General features: G+C 38.5%; 1 protein-coding gene across 1 annotated transcript in view; it reads left to right on the top strand.

The window, feature by feature from the left end:
* Positions 1-19,504, top strand: part of COL6A6 (collagen type VI alpha 6 chain) — a 105,701-nt gene that overhangs the window by 25,651 nt on the left and 60,546 nt on the right. The window contains exons 11-20 of the mRNA XM_028099081.2: positions 724-816; positions 2,050-2,103; positions 3,871-3,942; positions 4,029-4,055; positions 4,376-4,420; positions 4,510-4,563; positions 5,858-5,920; positions 9,859-9,924; positions 11,166-11,219; positions 18,811-18,846. Of these exons, the coding sequence (XP_027954882.2) occupies positions 724-816; positions 2,050-2,103; positions 3,871-3,942; positions 4,029-4,055; positions 4,376-4,420; positions 4,510-4,563; positions 5,858-5,920; positions 9,859-9,924; positions 11,166-11,219; positions 18,811-18,846 (564 nt within the window). The remainder of the gene's footprint in view (positions 1-723; positions 817-2,049; positions 2,104-3,870; positions 3,943-4,028; positions 4,056-4,375; positions 4,421-4,509; positions 4,564-5,857; positions 5,921-9,858; positions 9,925-11,165; positions 11,220-18,810; positions 18,847-19,504) is intronic.

The following is a 19,504-nucleotide window of genomic DNA, read 5'->3' as shown; positions in this document are numbered from 1 at the left end:
AAAAACTTTCCTGGAAGTGTTTACCATTGGACTCCATTCTAAGCACTATGACATCGGGCACTGTCTAAATCCTTTAGCATGCAAAAATTTCACAAAATAGGGAAAGGAGAAAACAGCATTCATTTTATTGAACAAAATATTGGGGGCAGAATTGTATAAGGTAATCAGCAACACCATGGCCAATGCTGGGATGGGGTGGGATCAGGAGATCACATTAATAAATTAGTATGCACTGAGTTGGCCATGGCTAAGCTAATAGCATTTTGAGGATACAAAAACCTCTTTGAGGAAACAAGCCGTAAGAGACTCTTAACAGAGAACAGAGGGTTGATAGGAGGTGGGGGATGGGCTAGATGGGTGATGGGATTAAGGAGGGCACTTGTTATGATGAGCACTGGGTGTTGTATGTGAGTGATGAATCACTGAATTCTACTCCAGAAGCCAATATTGTACTGTATGTTAACTACCTACAATTTAAATTAAAATAATAAAAGGAACCTCTTTGAGTTGATTCTGAAGTCCTCATAGGGTGGAGAATGCAGACCACAGAAGGAAGGATAGCAGCTAAAGAATGTCTCATGCACTCTCTCTGAAGCATGGTTACTTTAATGGGGAACAGGTTTCTGAAACTGTGGAAGAAGTCTGAATGACACCGTTGAGCATGTATGTGTGATTTGGGAAGCAATGCCACCCAATGTCACGTATTTCTTACTCTTCCCCAAGGTTAATGTTGCTGAAAGGACGTGCTGCTGTTTATTCTGCAAGTGCATTGGAGGGGATGGCATAATGGGGGATCCTGGACCACCAGGGAAAAAGGTGATTTTGGTTAAGATTTATGGCTCACCTTATTTGAATGTAGTATGTCTTTCAGACATGGGGTTAGGTGGAAATAAAGGATGATTTTAGCTTCTAGATAGAGCCTCTGAGGTAACCACTTATTCTCCATGACAACTAGATAGGCTTGGCTTTCCCTTGGCATTCTAAATTGGAGTCTTCTAAAAAACTTTCAATACAAGTGTCAGGAGGGACAACTGCCAAGATCCTTGATTATCTAGTGTTCCAGCAGGGATGACAACGATGCCCAGAAATCAACGGTGATCTCTGTGTTGAATAATGAAAACCTCCTGAATATCAGTGTCCTTTCGATTTCCATTTTTAATGACTGCAGAGTCATTTAAATGAAGTAGGGTATGTTTTGGGTAAGTCTGCTGATAAGCAAATTAGGTCAGCTCACCCTGTCCTCACAGAAGATGTGGCAATGTTTCAGTCAGCTTTAGCCAGACCAAAAATCTCACAGATGTATGCACAAAAATGCCAATCATAAAACAGTAGCCAAAAATAGATTTATGTATTTCCTAACCAAAAAAAAATATATGTACTCATAAAAAAATATGATTTGGGGCTTTAGGAAATGCTAAAATATGCATAAACATACTGTGGATGTGTTTAATAATTTCAATACTGCTTATTTACATGTGTGTTCGATTTGTGAATAATTTGTAGATAGCACCATAACTCCCAAATCAACATGTTTGTGTCTCTGAAGAAAATTTTCAGACTATTTCCTGAATGCTTCAACTTTATGTAAGGAGAATGGTAGATTTAAAAGAAAAAAAAAAAAAAAGCCAGGCTCAGAAAGAATGAAAAGAAATGTGTGTGGTCTATTTTTCTATGTATAGCATAAATCCTAAAAGATTTTTTTTAATGAAAAGAGGATAATTCTAGTCTGTTAAGGGCAAATATAGCTGTGTTCACTTGAAGGTTTGTCTGAGAAAAAATATTCCAGCACTATATATAACCCCAGAGAGAGTTATGAACAGCATTATGATCCACACATGCACACACCCTTGAGTTATCTGGATAGTTGTTTCAAAACTACATTTATTTTTATGTGTATAAATACAGCCTAGGTTGTGGGGGGAGGATTATTTTTTTTTCAAACTCCTGTAATTCTACATAAAGTAAAACTATAGTTAAAGATCTTTGCTTGATTACCTTTGTTTTTTGGTCTGTGGAGTTCTAATGCATTCTTTGTTTCCTTATTTCCAGGGATCCCCAGGTTTTAAAGGCAGTGAGGGCTATCTGGGAGAGGAAGGCATTACTGTAAGTCAAGGTTTATTTCACCTCTATTTATTCCTGAGAACATATCTGCAAATAGGAAATCGTTTGTGTCGATTCAGAAGGAAACAAGAAAAGTCAGAGTCTAAGAATTCATGTACAAAATCTGAGGTCTTTTCTAATTCTCATCGGGCTTTGCTTCTGGTGGTCAATAATGGTTTATTAACCTACTGTCTCCTCTTTGGCTGTTCACCAACGCTGCACAATGAACTTAATGCGAAAGTTATTCTCTTCACCAGGGGACTCAAATCACTGCCATTTCCCCCTTCCTGATCCATTTTGCACAGGTAAACCAACTCCCCACATTATTTATCAAGGACCTCCACTCTTTCTCACATCCATCCACCCATCCATTCATCCATCCATCCATCCTTCTTCCTTTCTTCCTTCCATCTGTGCATTCATTTAACAATTATATATTGAGCATCTTACCATTTACCATAATAAATGAACTTCTCCACTCATGTATTCATCTAACAAATATATATTAAGGCATTCTACCATGTTTCAGGCACAGTGTCTAGACCCTAGAAATAAAAAAATAAGGAAAAGAAAAAATATGATTCCTATCTCAGGTAACTTCAGATGAGTGGAAAGGCAAATGAGACAACCATGTTTCCAGCTGCTAACCACAACGAGTCTTCTAATGGTACAATGAGGTGCATTGTGGCAAAGCATAGCAGAGCAAATACCTAACAGCCTTGGTAGTAGTTAAGGCTTGGGAGGGGAAGGCTGCAAACAAGGGGTAATGCTTGGGCAGACATCTGAAGGACAAATAGGTATTTCTTCAGACAAAGTTTGTGGGGGAGAACATATTACTAGAGAGAGAACAATGTGTTCAAGGGTATGTGATTGAGTCAGAGAATTTGCGTGTGTGTGTGTGTGTGTGTGTGTGTGTGTGTGTGTGTGTGTGTGTAGAATGGCACATAGCCAACATGGTTGGAACCCAGGACACAGTGAGGAGGTTACGTGACAAGCAAGACCCAGAGTCATTGGGAATCTTGAATATCCTACAGAAGATTTGGTGTCTTCCAGTTGATGGGCAGTCGTTGGATGATATTAAGCACAGGAGTAAAAATGATGGGGGCATGGGTTTAGAAAGCATACTCGGGCAATGTATGGATGCTAATAAGGCAGGGGTTACAGGTAGAAGCCTTGCAGTAGTAGGTGTAGGACAAAGCAGTCCTAATCTTAGTTGGGGGCAGTATACGGGGGGGTATGTTAAAGAGGATGAATGTAAGTAATTGTGACCTGGGGAGAGAGAAGCAGAGGATGATCTCTTTGTTTCCAGATCACAAGACCGCACAGACTAGTGGGGTTACCAAGACAAGGATTGTAGGAATGATAATTTGGTTAAAGAAAGAGAAGGAATATGGATTTTGGATTAGAAATCATGCTTAGATTTTAGTTAGATCATACCTAGAGCATCCTTCTCTGGTGCCTCACCAATTCTTCATTATCTGTTCCTGGAATAGCCGCTGAAATTTTGAGAATACATTTTAGCTGCCACTTGTTTGTATGTCTGTTTTATTTAGATACCACCCTACCCAGGGCAGTATCCAGGTGGGATCCAAAGCAAAGGGCTTCATCAGAGTAGTTCTGATTTACTTCCATTCTCCGGTTTAATAAGCATGAATTCTGGATTGTAAACCATGAGCAGTTACACATTTTTTTCCAACACAAAACTTGTACAATTTCTAAGAATCCAGAGTACAATGGAAAAAGCTCATCTAGGTATGTTCTCTTTCTCAGGGAGACAGAGGAACCAGTGGACCAGTGGGAGAGCAAGGTACTAAGGGATGCTATGGCGCCAAAGGTCCTAAGGTAAGGGTTGCATTAGGCATTGATAAGTCTTCCCAACATTAATTCCACTTTCTCACACTAACCACTATTCTCCTTTCTATTTTCAGGGAAACAGGGGACTAAATGGACAGGAGGTATGGTACCAATGGTATCCATTTATCTGCCCATCTCTTATCTAGACATATTTTAATTTTTGAAACTACTGAACAGTAGATCATACAAATGAAGTTTCTCTTGATCTTCCTTTATTGCCAGCCATTTGATTTTGCTTATTCTTGTCTTTTATTGCAGGCCATGTGTATTATTTGTTCACAGTTTCTATTACTCAGTAATCTTTGTTATTACTCAGGACTAGGCTGTATAGGAAAGACAAAACTAGACTTTTGTTTGGGGTCTGACTTCTTTCCACCTGAATGTGTAATACACTGTATTCTGATCACATCTGTCTTTTCAGGGAGAAGTTGGAGAAAGTGGAATTGGCGGGTTAAATGGAGAACAGGTAAAGCCTTCTCTTTGTCCCAAAAAGGCCCTTCTGAACTATTTCTCATCAAGAAAATGGAAATTTGAGTTTATTCTTCTGTTTTTTAGGGTGAGAGTGGTCTTCCTGGAGAAAAAGGAGAAAAGGGTGATGAAGGATCCCAGGTAGAGATTCAATAAAGAGACAACATGAAAAATGTCCTGGCAATTAGAGGTCTGACTAACAGAGTAAAACAGCTACGCTAAATGTATCAGTCAGTGAGCACCACAAAATTGCTTTGTGACAATCACAAAACCTCAACTGCATGCAATAATAAACATTTATTTCCTATGTGTCTGAGGTTTGTAACCCAGATCCCTGGTCTAGGCTAAGCGTGGCTGATCTTGGCTCAGGTGTCTGTAGATTGGCTGGCAGCCTTATTCCACATGTCTCTTATCTTCCTCCTAGGACCAGGAAGCATTGTCTGGCTTTGTTTTCCATCACCTTTTCATGGCCATGGCAGATGCACAAGGGAGCAAGTAGAAACACACAGGTTCTCTCAAGGTCTCTTAAGACCTAGACTTGGAGCTCTCATAGCAACACTTCCATCTCTTTCTGTTGGCCAGATTAAGTCATGGCCAAACTCGGGAGTTAGGGAGTCTTGTCCCACTACAGCTGGAAAGCATTACAGAGTCACATGGCAAAGGGCATAGATACAGAAGTAAAGAATTAGGGCCATTAATGAAAAGCAGCTACCACACTAAGAATGGCAGCAGGGTGTTAACAAGAGTCTGTAGGGTGGGGCAGCACACTACAAGTGTATGCCACTCGTTCCCATTTAGAACAGACACCAACAGCAGCCATACTTCCATCATCCACTTTGTCTGTCTTTGGGGTGTGAACAGCTGAGTCAGAAACCCAGTTTCTAGCTGATACAACCACCTTGGAGAAAACGGATAACGTCTCTGAATCTCAGCTGCTTCGTTAAAAGAAATATACAAACAATACCTGGTTTATAAAGTAGCTGTAAAAACTAAGACAACAAATGTGTCTGGAACACAGACTTCCTCACTGTGGTAAATAATTGAGATCACTCTTAAATTATTTACATGATGCCTGAAACTATTTTTTGGTTGTCCGTCTGTCCAGCTTAAAAATAACTCTAGGGGCACCTGGGTGGCTCAGATGGTTAAGTGTCTGCCTTCGGCTCAGGTCATGATCCCAGGGTCCTGGGATCGAGCCGCATGTTGGGCTCCCCGCTTTGCAGGAAGCCTGCCTCTCCCTCTCCCACTCCCCATGCTTGTGTTCTCTCTCTGGGTGTCTCTCTCTCTCTATGTCAAATAAGTAAAATCTTAAAAAATAATAACTCTAGTAGAAAAATTTTAATTATTCAAATGAGGGAGAAGACAAGCTCTTTGTTTTTGCTAATGTTATTAAAAATTCTTTTCTTATCCTTCTTCTGATTTGTATTATCTTTAGGGAAGCCCAGGAAAGCGAGGGGTTTCTGGTGACCGAGGTGCAAAGGGCCAGCGAGGAGACCCTGTAAGTGCTGGCGCTGCGTGGGCTGTAAGCTAAACAGGGCTTGGTTCCCCTCAGCTTCTGATAAGAAGAGAGCCCCACTTTACGTTACTACAATAGCAATCCTGAGTTTAGATCATCACAAGCACAACTGTTGTGGAATTTTAAAAGCATTTCCCTTGTGCTAGATCCTCTTCATCTATGGAATGAGCATGGGCAGTGAGAAGATCTTGTCCATCATTGGTGCATTTGGTTTTTTTTTTGAGAATACATATTCAGAATTGTTATTGTGCTTCAGAGCCACGAAGGAATTCTAGTCCCTTCCATTCTCTTCCTCTGAGTACCTCAAAATATGGATAGGGTGGAAGAAACAAAGCCATCTCTTTTCTTCCATTCTCCAAGGGTCTTTGTCAGTTAAGAATATGAACTTGGGCACCTGGGTGGCTCAGTCATTAAGCATCTTCCTTCGGCTCAGGTCATGATCCCAGGGTCCTGGGATCGAGTCCCACATCAGGCTCCCTCCTCGGGGGGAAGCCCGCTTCTCCCTCTCGCACTCCCCCTGCTTGTGTTCCTGCTCTCGCTGTCTCTGTCTCTGTCAAATAAATAAAATCTTTAAAAAAAAAAAAAAAGAATATGAACTTAATTTTCTTGAATCCAAGCCAGCTAGGACCATTTCAGGCAAAACCTATGACACAAAGGTGCCTGCTTTCCTGGATATAACCTGGCTAAATAGGCATGACCCACACCAATGTAGGGGATATGCCAAGTCCAGTGAAACATCAGTACTATAGGACTTCCATCACCCCACCCACACAAAAGTAAGTCTCCAAAATCTTAATGAATTAGGATTTAGGTTTGTTTATTAAACTTTTCTACTGAGATATAATTGACATAGAACATGGTGTAAACTTAAGTTGTTATAAGATATTTATTTGGTAAATTTATATATTGCAATATGATTATGACCACAAGGTTAGCTAACTCCTGTATCGTGTCACAGAATTATCATTTCTTTTTTTGTGATGATTACAAATAAGATCTAGTCTCTTAGCAACTTTGAAGCATATGATACAGTATTGTTATCTATAATCACTATGCTGGCCATTATCTCTAGAACTTAGTTTTGAACTGTAACATCAGAAAAGTACACATGTTACACATGCACAGCTTGATGAATGTAAATGTGCCTGTGTAATCACCACCCAGGTAAAGAAATAGGACATCCCAGAAACTGCCCCCCATGTCTACTTTAATCACTACCAGCCTCTCCCAAAGGTAATCACTGTCCTAAAACCTTAAATTAGTTTTACCAATATCCCTGAACTTTAAGTAAGTAGAATCATATAGGATACACTCTTCTGTTTCTGGCTTCTTTTGCTCAAGTTTATGCTTGTGAGATTTATCCACATAGTTGTCAGTAACAATAGTTCATTCAGTCTCATTAAGCTTAAACCTTTTAAACCAGTTTTCAAAAAACTCTGTACTAATTTACACTTCCACCAGCAAAATACCATAGCAGTGTACTACACACACACACACATCAGAATGGCTAATTTTTTTTAAAAATTTTTTTAAAAAAAAAGACAATAACAAGTGCCGATAAGTGGAGCAACTGGGAAACTCACAGGACTTTGTCTATTGGAGGAGGAGTTATTAAAGACACTGGATTGATCTGAGAAAGAATTTAGTGCAATATATTGAGAAATATAAATCTTAGGTGTACATTGAAGATAACTATTTTAAAAGCAGAGGAATTGGCTCTTGAAGACTACATTGTTTAATAAGTGATGTTTTCTGATAATAGTCTGATGACCTGAGAGTTTTGAAACAACTTCTAAGTATCTAATTAGAAATAAAAAACTATCCATAAATAAAAATAATAAATAATAGTTCAAAGACATTTCAGTCATCTATATATGAAGGCCAAAAATTTCCTTGGGATATTGCTATAAAATTGCCATGTACTTTGGTCAGAATCCCCCCAGTTGTCTGCCAAATTGTCTGTATGATTACTTAACACTTCCAGAAGAATCTGAATAATGTAAGACGGGTTTGTTTTTTTTTTAAGGTTCTATGACTTCGAGATGGCTGAAAATTCAACCCACTAGAACTTCTGTAATGTGCTGTTTGTCACGATACTAATTTTAGTTTTTTAATGCATGATAATTCTTCCCACCCTCTTGGGAGTATACATCTCAAATCGAAGACAATTCTCTGAGTCTTTTTACATGTGGTTTTTATGGGTTACTATTTCAGGAAAAATTTGGGAGAGCAAGATTGATTGAATAAATAGAACCCACACATGATCAGATTATTCGTAGGAATGCATACAAATGGCACAAATTCCTGAAAATCTGTGCTTATTCAGACAGAACTTCCGATCACGTGAAAGCTAGTTTGGCCATTTGGAATTTCCCATTTGTAAAAATCTCACGTAATCTCATGTGATACTGGGGAGAAAACTGAACCAGATCATTTGAGCTACAGAGTGTAGTACGGTTCATGATTCTAAAACATATCATCATTAGAAGCCCATGCTAAATCTTAAATTTGTGTTAGATGATGTTCTTTTGTCCAGTTGCATAGAAAAAAACTGAAAGACTGGACAGATCATCTTCAGACTGACCAAACAACTAGGATATTCTATTCTGTAGAATATGCTAGCGTATGACTTTTTAAATGCCAGCTCTTCAATTAAATAGTTTGGAGTTGGGCCTCAATAGGTTATTTATACATCCAGTGGAATAAAATTTTGGACTTTACATTATCTTCCTTCTCCCTTTTTTGCCAAAATACAATCTCTAATATTGTGATTTAGGTATACCATGCTTGGAGAACTTAACAGACAAATATTTAAACTAAAAACAGAAATTATAGAAAATAATCTTTGGCTTTGGTATGTGGGGGGAAAGAACTAAGTTTTCACATAAATTCTGGTAATCTCAGTTATAAAGTAAATTCTAAGCTCATCTTTTTCTCTCTGGTAGCCTATAAACTGTAAGTGTAGAAACTATTTGTTTAAAAATCTTTCTCAGTATTTGGAACAATGACATGTCCCTGTTGGTGATCTCAAATTACTTATTGATTGATGAAGGTAATCTGGGCTGCTATCAGCCAAACAGCCCAGCAGCTGGCACGCAGCAGGACTGGATAATTCTTGTCCCCTCTCAATTTATTGGAGCGTTGACTGAACTGACTGGCTCAATTGATTGTCCCAGCATCATGGGGATACTGCTCTATCGGTGGTCCTAACTATCCAAGATAGAAAGCTTTCTGTTTGGCCTGCTAAGGATAATGTCCCACAATGAGTTCCTGCTAGAATGTTTGTGTGAATATTGGGGGAAACTCAAGATGCCAGAATTTTCTGAAAACTGGAAAAGTAGCAGTGAACATATGGGGCTAGAAAGCTGCCAGAAGTTCAAGAGGAGAAAGAGAGAATGGATGGCAGATACAGTCCTCAGTGCTGCTCAGTGTACTTGTGTTCTTTTGGTGGAGCCCCTTACAAACCGTCTCCCTTCACCCAAAGGTAGGGGAAAGTAAAAATCTAACAACCTCAAGTATAAACCTGTGTAGGCCCCAAGAAAGGAGAGCAAATATTAAGAGAAAGGATGGCAGTAGTAAGAAGGGGTACCTCCAGACCCAGGTTGAGAATTGTCATAAACACAAGCCATGTCACCCTTGCTTCTCTTGGCAATGCCTTCTATGGTGAGCTCTTGCTCCCCCCACCCTGCCACATCCCCCCAACACTCACCTTAGGTCGCCACTCTCTTCTGATAATGCAGAACACAGGAGGAAAAGAAATCATGTGTAAGCCATTTGTAATTTCTACCTATCTATGCTTTTAAATGGATTGGACCAGTTTTGTCAATTTTCTAAAGGGGGGAGTGAGTAAATGTGTTACATGCAGTTATATTTTTAAGGAGAGAGATTCAAAATTTTTCTCTTTATTTTGTGTTTTTTAGGGAGTTCCTGGATTTGACAATACCATAGAAGGACCTAAGGGCTTGAAAGGAGAACGTGGAAGACAAGTAATTATGTGGGCATTTGAAAGTAAACTTGTAATGATGTGACATACTTGCTGCAGAAAAAACATCTTTAGGAGCAAAAATATCTTCTCCTCTTTATCTGCTACTCTAGGATTCAAAAAACATTCCCTTGTTCTTCTGAATTTGGGGTGACTTGCTTCACCAAGCCCTGCCCTTGAGGTCTTCATTTATGAATGCAAACATCTAATTCCCATCTTAAAATGCAGGGCTAGCTGATGGAAAGAACAAGCCAGTAAATTGTTGGCCTTCCCAGGATACAGGAGTCATATACCCTAAGAAGACATGATGAAAAGAAAACGATCCGGTAGATCTATACAGCTTACATGCTCAAGGCAAATCTCTTAGGATTAATCCCATGAAATCTCACAAACCACAATTTGATCATCTTACCTTGTTTTTTGGAATTTTTTAAAAGTGTAATTATCTGGAAAATGTGTTTCTCTGGATCTTTTTGATGAGGAAGTTCCCTTGGTGACTTCACCTGGGGGAGAGCTCTGATGTGGTAGGAAGAACTTTACTTTGGGGACAGGCCCAGGTCCTGTTTCATGCTCTGTGCCTTACCAGCTCTGTGGCCTTGGGCCACTTTCTGTAAACCTCAATTTTCTCATCTGCAAAATAGGATAAATAGCCTACTTTTAAAGGTTATGGTGGGAATTCAGTGACTGACCTTGCCGCATCGTAAACCTTCAGTAAATGCTACCTGCCATTTTTACTAAGTGGGAAATGTAAGTCTCACATGTCTCATTATAGATTCATAAATTTCCTTCATTTTCTGTTTCGGGAAGACGCATGAGTACTGTGGGATTTTATTCACATGCAGGTGTGAATCTACACAGGTTAGCCAAACAGAACAAGAAGTCCAAAGGTAGAAATCCAAACCAGTAGTAGCCATACCTGACACATGGCATGCTTCATTTATCCACTCTGTGGCAACACAGTGGGAGACAGTTTGATTCAGATACTCTATAACTTATACCCAAAGACAAGTTAGACAGTGGTGATGAACAGATGAAGCCATGTCATTAGCATTTTGTCCTGTAGTCTCTCATTTCCTGCATAGACATATGGTTTATAAACAGTAGAAGTAATCCACATCCAAAGGGAGGATAACTCCCTAGCTGGTGTGTACCCATCCATCCTCCCTGCAGCACAAGCAGATGTTGAAGAGGAAATATGTCAGTGCTGTGTAATTACTGTCACCTGTCTGTCTTTTCACTTGACAGGGTAGAAGAGGCTGGCCAGGACCCCCTGGAACACCAGGCTCCAGAAGAAAGACAGTAAGAGCCCTTCTAGACAAGGAGACCCACTGCTCTGGTAGCCTATATTGTGATAAAAATGGCCGATTGTGGGGAGTGGGCGGGATGGTTCTGCTGGGGCTCGTGACCGTGGGGACACTTGGGATAGCTCTGAGAACACAGCTGGCGAAGTGCTTGTGGAAAGCCCCTGAAAAGCTGAGGCAGGAAGGTGCTGGTTGCAAGGAAAATTACCAATCAGGAGAAAAGCCTGGGCAAAGAGAACAAAAAAGCAGCCAACTAGGGAAAGAGTGGTGAAAGTTTGGCCTTCTCACTATGCTAACTGCCATTGCCAGTGATGTCATTTTAAGTCCCAAACTCCATTCCTCTGCCAATTTTATAACTACTTAGGAAAGTCAGTCCTGGTATAAGTCCTCTGTTCTTACTTCTACATTCTCTGCCTTGCAAGGAAGGTGTGTGTTCCAAGACACAAAAACATTTTCTTTGTGTGGAGTATAATAGCTGATTCTGTGAACTTCTCAGACAATACAGTGCATAATAAATACAGTATACTAAACTGGTTTCTATTTGTGCTCAATTTTAAAGCATATATGTATAGTACTAATTGAGATTTAGTTGATGTATAACATTAGTTTCAGGTGTATAACATGATTTGTATATGTGGTTGTGAAATAATCACCACAATAAATCTAATTAACACTCATCACCACGTGTAGTTACAAATTTTTCCTTGTACTGAAAACTTTTAAGATCTACTTTCTTAGCAACTTTCAAATATACGAAATGGTATTATTAGCAATAGTCCCCATGCTGTACATTACATCCCTATGATTTATTTTGTGACTGGAATTTGTACCTTTTGACCCATTTTACCCATTTCATCCACAGTGCCCCCCCCCCCCCACTGCCAACTCCTTACTTCTGGCAACTACCAAAAGTTCTCTGTGTCTAGGAGTCAAGTTTTTGGAGTTATTTTGTTTTTTGGTTTTTGGGGGGTTTTTTTTGTATTTTTGAGATTCTACATATTAGCAAGACCATATAGTATTTGTCTTTCTCTGACTTATTTCACTTAGTACAATACCTTCGGGGTCCATCCATGTTGTCACAAATGACAGGATCTCCTTTTTTTTGGCTGAATAATATTCTGTTATATATACATATATATATACATTTTGTTATATATATATATATCACATCACATATTCCTTATCCATCCATCCATCAGTGGATGCTTAGGTTGCTTCCGTGTCTTGGCTATTATGTAAGTCATGCTGCAATGAACACAGGGGTGTGGGTATCTTTTTTATTAGTGTTCTGATTTCCTTTGGATATATATACCCAGAAGTGGAATTGCTGGATCATAAGGTAGCTCTATGTTTAATTTTTTGAGGAACCTCCATACTGTGGAAATACTAAGAATGAAATTGGGTCACTTGCTTATGCAACCTTTTGGGGTCTTTCTTATTTATTTTGTTTTGTTTTGTTGTATTTTTTCAACAAGCACTTTTCGAAAACAGTTCTGTGCCTGACTACTTGGAAGAGCACAGAAATTATAAAAGAAAATTTTTATCTAATAAGAAGAGATAACTCTAATAAAATACACTTAAGTGCTTGAATCAGGTTCTAAATTAGACCCGTCTTTTTTCATTTTGCGGCATTTCCTTTCCATTCTTAGTTACCTACTTTCTCCAACTTCCTCCACCTCCCTCCTCAGTTCTTTCTGCTATTTATTGAGCACAGATAAAAACTAGTTTGATATATTGCACTTATGCATCGTATTTTCTGAGCAGAAGTTCACAGAACCAGCTATTTTACTTAATCAAGAAGATATTTTTGTAGCTTGGAACTCTTCTTTGCTAGGCAGAGAAAATGGAAATGAAAACAGAAGTTACATTTAAAATGTGCAGAATTTAGTTGCTGGGAAAGCACTTTACTACTGCTGCTGTGTTAATGCACCTAAAGATAAAGCAATACATTTGCTATTCATTTCACTTTCTAAAAGGGTGTAGCCAGCTTACATACCCTGGGAAAATATTTTGAACTTAAAGAATATCATTCAAGATTTCCTGGCATGGGAGATGTACTTTTATTGTTTTATAGAGGCTATAGGCTCTCTAGAGGCTAACACAGCATCACCATGTATTATTTAAACTGCACAACTCCTGAGAAATATGTCCCCATTTGCATTATAGATTCAGCAGTGTCATTCAGGAGTAAAAGTGGGACTTCCAGCTAAAGATGGCAAAGTCAGTGTGGTTTTTTTTACTATTCCTTTTTGTGCAACTTACCAAAAACAACACAAGAAATTAAAAAGAGATTAACAAAGAATGACCACAACTTCAAGCCACATGTGATGGCAAATATTGGCCAGTTCTTTTAAAATCTAGATCTTAATGAAGGGAGACTTTGGAAAGCTTATACATATACCTCAGACCTCAAGCAGGGATCAGATTTCTCTAAAAGTAGCTTTCAGGTTTTGAGAAGATCAGAGAATATACCCATAGAAACAGTGTGGCAGAGGAGGCAGAAATCATGAGAAACTAAAGAATATTTCATTTTTAATATCTACAGCCAGCAGTCTGGTCCATGGAGGCTGCAAAGATTGAAGAAACAGTGACTATTGCAAAACTATGATTTAAGGGGCTTTATGTAAGTTCCATAAATCTCTTAAATGCCCAGATTTGAAGGGAGAGGTAGCATGAGGTAAAAGAAATACTTCATGATGAGAAAGGGTTTGAGACAACATATCTCTATCAAAGCTACTGACCTAGGTCCAGCTACACCACATACAGTTATTCAGTAAATAGGTGGCCCTCTTCAAACGTGATTAATAATCAGAAATATTAATCTTCATTATTAAATGATTATTAAGACTTATGCATAAAAAGAAGAGGAAAATGCCATGAGCAAAGGGCAAATAAACCCTTATTGGGAGAGGAATTATTCAAGGAAAAGACAGAACGACTCTGGCAAATAGTTCTCTAAAGTCTCGAAAAAACTAAGGCAATGTGATTGCTCTAAAAAGAGTCTAAAGAACTGACAAGGTCATAGAAAGTGAAGAAAGCAAGCTGGTAGTGTTTGGGGGTCATGAACGTGCAAGATAGGTTAAGAGCAACAAAAAAATTAGAATAAATAAGACTGAAAATATAGCTGGGCATATAGTAATCAAGAAACCACAAAAGCAATGATAGAGGTGGACAATGGAGAGCCAACAACTGTACAATTTGCATTACTGAGTTAAACAGACTAATGTAGAAAATATTCAGAAGTATAATAAAAGAATTTCTTGTAAAAAAGGCTCAAATGTGCAGGTAAGAAAAGGCATATTCTGACTCAGAAAAAAAATTGATACAAAAACTTTAACACTGAGCTACATCCTAGTGAAATTACCAAACTTATTACGTAAAGGAAGAATCTCCAAGAATTTCCAAGCAAAAAAGATAGGAAACCCAGTTTGTCTTCAGCCTTCTTCACAACAATCAGGGCCAAAAGGGAGAGCAGTAGAATAGGTAGATTTCTGAAGGAAATCCAGGGGTCCAAGATTTTCATACCCACCTGAGTTGTCCTCTTTGTACATATAATAATTAATATGATAAAGCCTTTGAAAATTCAGGCAATACAGCCCCCATTTATTTTGTTCTTCTATTAAATTCAAGTAAAATTAAATGTAATATTTTAATTTTAAAATAGCATAAATACCATCATCCTTTCTTAATCAAAAGTACTACTATTTAGAACTCTATCTGTAAACATGCATAAGAAGATGTTGGGAATCATGATTACCAAATGTTAACAATAGTTTTATTGGGATGACTTCAATTTTTGGGGGGGGGGGGATGACTTAAATTTTTATTCTGTTTTTTTCTGCATTTGAATATTTAAAAATCAGCATGTATCATTTTAATAACAGTAAAGTCATTATCCTTTCAGAAGGAAGAAAAATTTATACCACTAACTGAAAAACTCTAAAAGATAGATAGATGATAAGTATTGAGGACTCTTTGGTGCAGTAAGATTCTGCTGAACTAAAAAATGATTGGAGGATGGTGGTAGGGTGTGGCATGCAGGGAAGTAACAGCAGTTGACCAAATCTGACCTTGATTCATTTGACAAACATTTATGGAACGCCTAAGGTCTATCAGCAACTCTACTATTAGAGCTACGAAATCAAATAAGACCTAGTCCTTATTCTCAAGGCACCTAGAATCATATTACAGATTCAAGGGATGGTGTCTCAACCTATTATTGACATTGGATCAGATAATTCTTTGTTGTGGGAAGTTGTTTTGTGCACCGTAGGATGTTTAGTATTTTATCCCTGGCCTCTACCCACTAGGTGCCAGCAGCACCCCCAACTTGTGACAATGAAAACCATCTCCAGACATTGCCAAATGTTGCCAGAGAAGGGGGGTTGCTAAATCCCCCTCTTGCAGTTTGAAACCACTCTTGTAGAGGGGGATGGAACTGTAGGGATAACAACTGTAATTGGTGCTCTACCCGCAGTCTCTAATGGGTTGGATTGGGATGGTGGAGGGAGTAGGCTCAGGACCAGAAAGCCACAGCACTGGGGCAGGAGGTAGGGATGGGAGATTGGTTCTTTCTGAGCCAAACCTGACTGAGAATTAGAACAGATTCTTGTGCCATGGATCATGAGAAGCAACTGTAGCCTCAAACATGGCCCTCAGTCCTATTCAGTCTAGAGGGCTGTTAGTTCGCTTTTCCCTTTCCAACTCTTTTGGCACTACTTTCAGGGGCAGCTTGAAGTGCCCCCAGGCAGGCAGGCAAGCAGTCATCACTGAGAATGAGTGTTTGCCATTAAGATTCAGTATTAATGTGGTGTTTTACCATTAAGAATGTCCTATTTTTTTCCCGGGGGATTGTGTCTCAAATCAGTCCATACCTATCTGGAAAAGTGGGTCCTGGTAAACCATCAGAAACCAGGCTATGAGGGACCAACAAGACTGAGTATCCTGTTCTGGGTCTTCTTACTCTCAGGATGCCTTTGGGGTTATTTTCTTTCTTGATGTGCTCATTCACATTTCCTTTCACAGATAAGTTAGACTGTCTGGATGAGTTACCAGACAACTACAAGCCCATGGGTAAACCATGAAGACATTTGGGATTTAACCTTTCCCATCTAAAGCATTAAAAAATGTAAAACAAAAGTGTAAAATTATCTCCCCCATTTCCTTGTTTTCTTTCAGTCTCTCACACTTACCCAAGGTATCTCAAAATTATGACTTCTATTTAAAGTTTAAATCCCACATAGCCATTAATGAAAGTGCTAGGTGATGACTTCTAGAGATGTTTCCATTATGCATGAATGGTGGATTAAAGTCTGTCTCTTCTGTTAGGCTTATAAACTCCTGCCTAGGGACAGAAATCGGTTTTTACTTATTACCACTCACCCCAGTGCCTCTAGGGAGCAGGAGCTCAATGTTGAGATGACTAATTTTAATCAAGACCTTTCAAAGTCAAACCTTAAAGACACAGACACCAAATGTTTCTTGATGTTATTTCAAACACTGTGACAGTGGACCAGAGAAAGATTTTTGGATGTCAGGTCCTATTTCATATCCCTTAAATCATACCCTATAGGAAGCTCTTTATTTTGCCTGAATATAGGTTCAGTTGTGCCTACCACACCCAGATGTATCCACTTAAAGCCCAAGTCTGGCCATGCACATTTCCTCCTCTAAGGGCCCCAGTGGTTTCCGCTAAAGGGAATATGAACCCTTCAGCTTAGTAACCCTAGTAACCTTAGTAACCCCTCTCTTCTCACACCTTTGACCCAGAAATGGTCAAATACACACCATCAAATACTCTTCCTTTTTTCCTGCCTCTAGTTCATTACTTAGGCTATACCCTTTCTAGAAAGACTTCTTTCATTTTCTTCTACCTATAAAACTCCTACACGGGGCGCCTGGGTGGCTCAGATGGTTAAGCGCCTGCCTTCGGCTCAGGTCATGATCCCAGGGTCCTGGGATCGAGTCCCACATCGGGCTCTCTGCTCCTTGGGAGCCTGCTTCTCCCTCTGCTTCTCTTTCTCTCCCCACCCCCCCCCCCCCGTCTCTCATGAATAAATAAATAAAATATTTAAAAAATAAAATAAGTAAAAAAAATAAAACTCCTACACATTCTGTGAAACTCGTATCAAAAATATCTTCCAGGGTATCTGGCTGATTCAGTCAGTAGAGCATGACTCTTGATCTCGGGGTTGTGAGTTCAAGCCTCATGTTGGGTATAGAGATTACTTAAACAAACTGAAAAACAATCTTCCTCTAGGAATATTTTCCTAATTTGACAAACTGGATAGAATTGCTTTCTTTGAAACCCATATTTCCATCTTCCCCTTCTTATGGCATTTGCCATACTATGCCTTGTAAATATTGTAATATTTATCTCTTCACACCCCAAACCCAAAATATGAGGGTCCCTTGAGGTCAAGAACTGTGCGTGTGTATATGTGTGTGAAATCTTTATGCTCCCGTGGTTTCCATACAATATACTTTGTGGGTAATAGATTATTGGTAGGTATTTTTCTGAATGAAACTATAGTGAATTGAACCAGAACAGATAAACCCTTGTACTAAAGGAGTGGAGAGAGCTTCTCTTCCTCCCTCTGATAGAGAGGATTTAAACTCTCATGTCAAGAAGGCTCATCACGGTTTTAAAGAGATAGGTCTCCATTTCTCCAGATATACACAGTCTGTTTCTTAGATAACAGTAGATTTTAACTAAAATATGGTTAGAAGAATTTAAAGTCTGCAGCACTGGCCTCACATAGAATTTTGATCTGAATATCTCAAATGTCCATCAAGAAAATGTCATCTGATATATACTGATTTTTGCAAATCCTGGTGTCAGTCTTGCTATCACTTTACTGAGACATCCTAAGTTAGACAATAAAATGTCTTTGTGTGATTTCCAGATCTACAAAATGTTGATCTGAAATATACCCAGACCCTGACCTTACATATGAGAGTATTAGGAAAAATTCACTTGATTATGTAGTGCTGCTATTTTGATTGAATATTTCATTAACATACTGAATTGAGAACTTCTGAATGCTTGGGCTGATTCTTTAATTTTTGACAGATAAGCTTATTATTTGGCTTTTTGGGGGGAAGAGGGTAAAATTAGTCTGGTTATATTTAGATTCTGAAATTAATCTATAATAAAGTTCAATGGAGTCTGTTCTCCCAAGTTTTCCTCTGGCTTCCTGCCTTTTGGCCACTCCACTCCTGATTTTTGGCTTACTTGATAGTACTTTGGAAAAATGCAAAGAAATTAAATTCAAATCAGCCAGTTTTGGAGCTTATGATCAGCTCTAGTAATAGTTTAATGGAGGACAAATTATTGACCACAATCTGCTCTCTTAAGTATGTACAGATTTCAGTTGTCTATGTGATTTTAATTACCTATAGCCCTAGAATAAGAAATGCAGAGTTGGCAACATTTTACTGTCGTGGTGCAGTGGATAATTAAATGTTTTAAGCAATATGTGGGTACTTTAAAAAAAAAAAAGGTGAGTGCCTTAAGGTGTTCATTACTAATTTAAATATAAAAAGCATTTTTTTTCAGTTAACAGTACCTACCTTTCCTCCTATTTTAGGCAGCTCATGGCCGAAGAGGACATACAGGCCCACAGGTACAATTATTTATTTCTTAACTCCAAATGATAAGTATTCTGTGTCCAATCAAGGAGTAAGAATAAAGGCTCTGGGAAACCTCTTTCAAGACTAAAGTTCTTCCACTTTTTGATGATACTGGTTGTGGAATAAAATGTTAGAAATCTTTTAGGCTACAATTTCAAGAACTCAAATCTTAAAATGAAGATTTGGGCATTCCAATCAAAGACTAAAAATTAATGACAAGAGACACTAGTTGGCCCAATTACTATTAAATTTAACCTTGGGTTTCAAGTGCAAACTAATAATTCAGTTGAGTGATATTGTAGATTTTTGTTCAATTAACTCTGAAATCTTACAATTTGCATAAACCCTTTTTAAACTGAGAGTACAGTGAAACCCTAATACATATTGGACTTCTGACTGTTTTATTCAAAAGTTGACTATTCCAAATATTGTATCACATCTTCTTTGTACATGTTGGTGATATACATGCCTCATGTACCTATAATATTTATGAAAAAGAAATTGTGACTTAGAATTTATGAAATTGAGGAAACAAGGAAACACACATCCTCAGGTTGAAAATACAATGAGGATAAACAATAAATCCACTCTCGATCACATCATGGTGAGACTCTGGAATGCTAAAGATAAAACATCTTAAACATGACCAGA

The sequence above is a fragment of the Eumetopias jubatus genome, unplaced genomic scaffold (assembly GCF_037043125.1).
Source record: "Eumetopias jubatus isolate StellerSeaLion01/CBP00866 unplaced genomic scaffold, mEumJub1_p1.0 scaffold_1, whole genome shotgun sequence".
NCBI lineage: Eukaryota > Metazoa > Chordata > Mammalia > Carnivora > Otariidae > Eumetopias > Eumetopias jubatus.
The sequence above is the reverse complement of the archived record's forward strand: the minus strand, read 5'-3'. Positions and strand labels throughout refer to the sequence as shown.